The following is a 7,346-nucleotide window of genomic DNA, read 5'->3' as shown; positions in this document are numbered from 1 at the left end:
CCCTCATTTTTAAATATTTAGGTTCTGAACCATCCAAGAGAGAGACACAAGGCCTGAATTCATACGTGTACACCATGCAGCATCCAGGGAACAAGCCAGTGGGTGCTCTGCAAGCAAAACTCAGACTCTGCACAGAGAGAAACATCATTATCATTAACTTTAAACCTCAGTGGGGACTGAATTAAATATATGAGACTGCAATTTTAGCTCAGTCAATCATCATTCATTCTCTTGGCCTGATGGAAAGCTAAACTGCCTTCAATTCAAGCCTTTTTTTTCCCTTCACTCTCTTCCTTTCCTGGGGTTTCTTTCTCTTCCTTCTCCTCCTCAGCAGCTTCCTCAGCAGTTTCTTGAGATTCCTCCCCTTCTTCAGCTGCTGTTTCTTCCCCTTCTCCTTCCTCTTCCTCACCCTCTTTGGCTTCTTCTGATTCTTCCTTGGCACCTTGGAAAAACAAGAAGATATTTTTCACCTCTAGGTACAATTCCCAAACTCAACTCAATGGGAGACACCAATACCTACAACCCATCAACCTTCAATTGAGCAGCCAAATAGAGCAAAACTACCCAACCAACTCATCCTGGAGTTCAGAGGGAGGGAAACACTTGGTTCAAAATCAAAAAAATAAAATCACACCCTGGAAAAAGATTGATTATGGACTCATTGCTTAAATCCTTAGCCCAAGAGTTGAGTTCAAAGAGGAACTTTGTCATCCTTCTCCAATTGGCTCTGCAGCTATCGTTTCATGATCATTAATCTTGACACTAATCAACCCCTAAATAATTCCATGGCAGCTAGAGAAATTCAGATGTAATCTTGGCACCCACTGAACCCAATAATTCCAGCTCCAGACATCAGCTGATGCTCCTATTCCCATGAGCTTCTCTGGGAATCCAGATTTAGCTCAGGATGTCCTTGCTCCTCTTTTCAGAGGTTGTTTGCAGTCTTGCTGCCAGTTGGGTTTAGAAACCAAGAATCTGCCTGACATTGAGTATTTAACCTGATCTTCACTCAATATTCAATTCAATTTATTCAGATTTTCCTCCTTAAGTGCTGTGTGCTTAACCCCACCATCCTTTACCCAGACAAAGAAATGGTTTTCATCATCACCTATCATCACTTTTACCCCATATGAACAAGGTGAAATATGAAAAAAAAAAGGGATTTGAAAGCAACTTGAAGTACCTCCCTCCTCTTCTTCAGCCTCTTCACCTCCTGCTTCTTCCTCACCTTCCTCCTTCTCTTCCTCCTCACCTTCTTCTTCAGGAGCTGCTTTGGCTTCTGCAGCTTTAGCAGCCTCAATTGTTTCCTCTATTTCAATCTGCTCTTCCTGGACATGACTGGAGTAGTAGGTGGGGAAAGAACGAGTTGTCATCAAGTAGGAGCTGGACTGGAGACCACCATAGGCAGATCTGCCAAAACTTGGAGCACTCTGAGTGTAGCCACTGGTGATGCTTCCAACACTAGTGAAACTGAGTCGAGTTTCTTCCCCTTCCAGCAGTGAAATATGAGGAAAAAAAAAAAAAAACAAAAACAAAAAAACAAAGAAGGAGAAAGGATTTAGTGATGCTGCAGGAGGATTCAGCTCAAGATACAACACAAGGCCAAGAGTGAATCCTTAGGAGAGCAAACCTAGCCCAAAAATAATAACTCTGTGGCAATATTTTCCTGTCTTCTTGGAGTCATGTGCTTCAGAGGTGTCCACCAGAGGTGAATTAACACTTGGTCGTGTCAGAAGAAACAGGAAAACACGTCTAGGATCATGTTAGAGGAGTGTTTTGGTCATCTGCAGCATCTCATAGACCAATGCAGATGAACCAACACAATGTGCAGCTGCCAGAGAAGGTTTTGAGCTGCCAGAGAAGGTTTTGAGCTGCCAGAGAAGGTTTTGAGCTGCTTTCTCAGTCTTCCCCCTTGTGGCTCGCACAGAAACTCAGTTTCAGCACTACCACACCAACAGCAGCAGAGACAAAGCATCTCAGCACCAACTCTGCCCTAAAAAAATGACTTTGCAGATTTGCAAAGGAGCAACGAAGCTCATTCTTTAAGAGCATTCAAGGAGGAAAAGTTCCAGGGCTAGAAGCTCATTCTTTAAGAGCATTCAAGGGGGAAAAGTTCCAGGGATGCAAAAATCTCTTCCCTAAGCACAGAACAGGCATTTCGAGCTGAGATCACAGACTGCCAAGCTAAAAATTCTGTATTTATCTCCACACAGACTTGGCTACCCACTGAAGGTTTTGCTTCAAGTTGACCTCAAGTGTTGCTTCTTCTAGCAACAAGACAAGAGAGAAGACCTGATACAACCCAGACTCATCTCTCAGCAACAAGACAAGAGAGAAGACCTGATTCAACTCAGACTCATCTCTTAACATTTCTGCTGAAGGAATGACAAAGACCATGAATTTTCTTGGAGAATAGGAAGCTGTTTGGCTCAGTAAATCATCCCCCATCATACCTGTATGCTGCAATTTCAATGTCCAAAGCCATTTTGACATTGAGCAGATCCTGGTACTCCTTGAGGTATCGAGCCATTTCACTCTTTGTGGTTCTCAGCTCATTCTCCAGTTTGTTGATGGTATCCTGTTGGATGGAACAACGTTGCCAGTGGAAAATTCTCAACTCTCCCAATCCCCAAGGAATTTTTTCAATCCTTTTTAATTTCACCTTGCTCTAGCAGGCAGAAAATGGCACAACTCCCACTCCACCCTCAGCCAGAAAAGTAATATTTACCACCTCTCCTAGCAAGATTTTCCCACCCCTTTATCTACACCTTACTATTCCAGCCCTAATTAACACCAAGAGCTACATTTTCTGGGGTCCAAGTGCTGAAGGATACATGAAAATTATGTTTCAATTCATTCTGATTTTAGCCTCTCTCTAATTTTAGCTATACCCATTAAGTTGGACTCAATAATCCTTGTAGGTCCTTTCCAACTCAGGAGATTCTATGGGAATGGTATAATTAAGGCTATATCAGTAGATAGATCAATTCTACCATGACTTTAAAGCTCTGTGGCATTAAGATTTTATGCTACCTTAGATTTTAGATGTATAATGCAGCTCTGGCATGAGGCAGAAGCAATGCCACATCTCCAGGATGTTATTGCTATACAGATGATGATATGGATTATAAATCCATCACACATCATGCTCTATACTTCTCTGGCATTTTGCATTGCAATTTTAGGATATCTCAGATGCAATAAAGCTCCAGCATGAGCCAGGAGCAGTGCACACATCTCCTGCTGCCCCCAACAACCTTCTCCTGCAAATCCTGGTCCTCCTCACCTGTGGGACTCCACAAACCCTGACTGCACTTCACTTGCTCAATCCTGCAGACTCAAACCTCCTCACCTGTGGGACCTCTGAAATCCCCAACCCATGTCACCTGCAGAACCCTGAGATCCCTGAGACCTCCCTCACCTGCAGAATTTCTGCAATCCCCAGCCCATGTCACCTGCAGAACCCTGAGATCCCTGAGACCTCCCTCACCTGCAGAATTTCTGCAATCCCCAACCCATGTCCCCTGCAGAACCCTGAGATCCCTGAGACCTCCCTCACCTGCAGAATTTCTGCAATCCCCAGCCCATGTCACCTGCAGAACACTGACAGTCCCAATATCCCTTTTACCTGCAAGGATCTCGACCCACCTCTCACCTGCAGGACTTCTGCAATCCCCAACCCATGTCCTCTGCAGAACACTGATAATCCCAATATTCCTCTTACCCACAAGGATCTCAAACCCCCTCAACTGCAGGACCTCTGCAATCCCCAACCCATGTCCCCTGCAGAACCCTGACAGTCCCAATATCCCCTCACCTGAAGGACCTCTGCAATCCCCAATCCATGTCCCCTGCAGAACACTGACAACCCCAACATCCCTTTTACCAGAAAGGATCTCAACCCCTTTCACCTGCAGGATCTCTGCAATCCCCAACCCATGTCCCCTGCAGAACACTGATAATCCCAATATTCCTCTTACCCACAAGGATTTCAACCCCTTTCACCTTCAGGATCTCTGCAATCCCCAAACCCACATCCCCTGCAGAACCCTGACAGCCCCAACATCCCTTTTACCTGTAAGAATCTCAACCCCTTTCACCTGCAGGATCTCTGCAATCCCCAACCCATGTCCCCTGCAGAACCCTGACAGTCCCAATATCCCCTCACCTGAAGGACCTCTGCAATCCCCAATCCATGTCCCCTGCAGAACACTGACAACCCCAACATCCCTTTTACCAGAAAGGATCTCAACCCCTTTCACCTGCAGGATCTCTGCAATCCCCAACCCATGTCCCCTGCAGAACACTGACAACCCCAACATCCCTTTTACCAGAAAGGATCTCAACCCCTTTCACCTGCAGGATCTCTGCAATCCCCAACCCACGTCCCCTGCAGAATCCTGACAGTCCCAATATCCCCTCACCTGAAGGACCTCTGCAATCCTCAATCCATGTCCCCTGCAGAACACTGACAACCCCAACATCCCTTTTACCAGAAAGGATCTCAACCCCTTTCACCTGCAGGATCTCTGCAATCCCCAACCCACATCCCCTGCAGAACACTGACAGTACCAAGATCCCCCTAACCTGGAAAGATCTCAACCCTTCTCACCTATAGGACCTCTGCAATCCCCAACCCACGTCCCCTGCAGAATCCTGACAGTCCCAATATCCCTTTTACCTGCAAAGATCTCAACCCCTTTCACCTTCAGGATCTCTGCCATCCCCAAACCCTGTCCCCTGCAGAACACTGACAGCCCCAATATCCCTTTTACCAGAAAGGATCTCAACCCCTTTCACCTTCAGGACCTCTGCAATCCCCAAACCCTGTCCCCTGCAGAATCCTGACAGTCCCAATATCCCTTTTACCTGCAAAGATCTCAACCCCTTTCACCTTCAGGACCTCTGCAATCCCCAAACCCTGTCCCCTGCAGAATCCTGACAGTCCCAATATCCCTTTTACCTGCAAAGATCTCAACCCCTTTCACCTTCAGGACCTCTGCAATCCCCAAACCCTGTCCCCTGCAGAATCCTGACAGTCCCAATACCCCTTTTACCTGCAAGGATCTCAACCTTTCTCACCTGCAGGATCTCTGCAATCCCCAACCCATGTCCCCTGCAGAACACTGATAATCCCAATATTCCTCTTACCCACAAGGATTTCAACCCCTTTCACCTTCAGGATCTCTGCAATCCCCAAACCCACATCCCCTGCAGAACCCTGACACTCTCCCATCCCTCTCACCTACAGAACCCCTACAAACCCCCATTCCATTCCCCCAACCCTTCCACCCTTTTTTTTTCACCTGCAGGGCAGAGATATCAGCACTCTGCTTCTCTTCCAGCTCCTGCAGCTGCTTCTCTAGCGCTTCATTCATCCCGCGGGTGGCTTCGATTTCCAGCGTCTTAGCTTTGAGCAGGCGACGACTTTCGGATACCTCATCCTTGGCAGCTCGAACAGCATCCGTGTTCTTGGCAGCACTCTCGCTGAGCACGGTGAAACGGCTGCGGAACCATTCCTTTTTTCGGCATTCTGCATATTGCGAGCAGCCAGTTTCTCATACTGAGCTCGGATGTCTCGCAGAGCAGCTGACAGATCAGGCTTAGCCGACACATCCATCTCCACCGAGAGATGAGCATATTGGATCTGAGCCTGTAGTTCTGCCAGCTCCTCCTCGTGTACCTTCTTGAGGAAAGCCAGCTCGTCCAGCAAGCTGTCCACTCTCTTCTCCAGCTCTGCCCGAGCCAGTGCTGCTTCATCCGCTCCTTTGCGCACCTCGAGCAGTCGAGCCTCAGCATCCTCCCTGCTCAGCACCTCCTCCTCGTACCTTGCCTGCAGCCCCCGGAGCGTCTCCTCCAGGCTCTCCCTCTCCCCTTGCAGCGCTTGTTTCTCGCTCGTCGCCTCCTCCGCGGCCAAACGCAGCTCACGGATCTCTTGCTCATACAGAGCTCGAAAACGAGAGGGTTCGGCGTGTTTCTGCCGCAGCACCAACAGCTCAGCCTCTAGCACCTTATTTTGCTGTTCCAGCTCGTGGACTCGTTCGATAAAACAAGCGAAACGATCGTTTAGGTCTTGCAGCTGAGCTCGCTCCTGGCTACGGATGGATTTAAGGTCGTTGCTGATTGCAGCTACCTGGCTCAGGTCGAGGCTGTCCACGGAGTGCAGCAAAGAGCCCGAGGCGCTGGAGGTGGCATAGCTGCGTCGCACGGACACCGAGGACACTGGCGCGGACAGACTGGAATAAGCGGAGCGAGCAGAGCTGTAGCCGCCGCCGCTTCGCACAGACACATGGAGCCGAGGGCTCTCGGCATAACGCCGCTTGTAGGATGGGAAAAACGGGTCGTAACCGTACGAGCTCATCCTTCCCGGGCTACCCAGAGGATGCTCTGCGGCGAGGCACGCCCGAACCTCGCAATTTATGGGCCAGGAGGGCGGGAGGGAGTTGCTGCTGGGAGGAGATGGGGAGGAGCGCGGAGGGGAGGGGAGGAGAGGTTGATAGGGCTCTGAGCAGCATCGAGGGGAGGTATGGGAGGCTCTGAGCATCACTGCCTCGGCAGATGGGCAGGGTTGTTCAGGGTAGCACCGCAGGGAGGTACGGGCGGCTGTGAGCATCACTGCCCCGAGTATGGGCAGGTCTGAGCATCACCGATCCGGTCAGAGTATCACCGCGGGGAGGTACGGGCAGCTCTGAGCATCACTGCCCCGAGTATGGGCAGGTCTGAGCATCACCGACCCGACAAATGGGTCGGTCCCTTCAGGGTATCACCTCGGGGAGGTGTGGGCAGCTCTGAGCATCACCGACCCGGCAAACGGGCCGATCCGGTCAGGGTATCACCGCGGGGAGGAATGGGCAGCTCTGAGCATCACTGCCTCGAGTATGGGCAGGTCTGAACATCACCGATCCGGTCAGGGTAGCACCGCGGGGAGGAATGGGCAGCTCTGAGCATCACTGCCTCGAGTATGGGCAGGTCTGAACATCACCGATCCGGTCAGGGTAGCACCGCGGGGAGATACAGGCAGCCCCGAGCATCACCGACCCGACAAATGGGTCGGTCCCTTCAGGGTATCACCTCGGAGAGGTACGGGAAGCTCTGAGCTGCATCACCGCGGTGAGATAACGGCAGCTCCGAGCTGCATCCCCGCCCCGAGGTACAGCCCTGCCCACTCTGCTCAGGGCATCACCATTCCGAGATATGGACAGCTCCGAGCATCACTGCCCCGAGGTGCTGCCGGCGCTGCCCTGAGTATCACTGTCCCAAGCATCACCTCCCCCAGAGCATCATCCCTCCCCCGAGCAGCATCCCCCCCAAGCATCATCTCCCCCCGAGCATCATTCCCCGGAGCA

The 7,346-nt window shown here is 50.4% G+C and overlaps 1 protein-coding gene across 1 annotated transcript; it reads right to left on the bottom strand.

The window, feature by feature from the left end:
* On the bottom strand, positions 1-6,385 carry NEFL (neurofilament, light polypeptide). Its single transcript, XM_009072100.1, is given in 5 exon segments — positions 1-442; positions 1,184-1,498; positions 2,449-2,578; positions 5,307-5,522; positions 5,525-6,385. Coding segments are annotated over 5 exon segments (1,677 nt in total). The 5' UTR covers positions 6,362-6,385; the 3' UTR covers positions 1-263.
* Positions 6,386-7,346: the final 961 nt, after the last annotated feature.

The sequence above is a fragment of the Acanthisitta chloris genome, unplaced genomic scaffold (genome assembly GCF_000695815.1).
Source record: "Acanthisitta chloris isolate BGI_N310 unplaced genomic scaffold, ASM69581v1 scaffold4853, whole genome shotgun sequence".
NCBI lineage: Eukaryota > Metazoa > Chordata > Aves > Passeriformes > Acanthisittidae > Acanthisitta > Acanthisitta chloris.
Note: the sequence above shows the minus strand (reverse complement) of the source record. Positions and strands in the feature narration are given on the sequence as shown.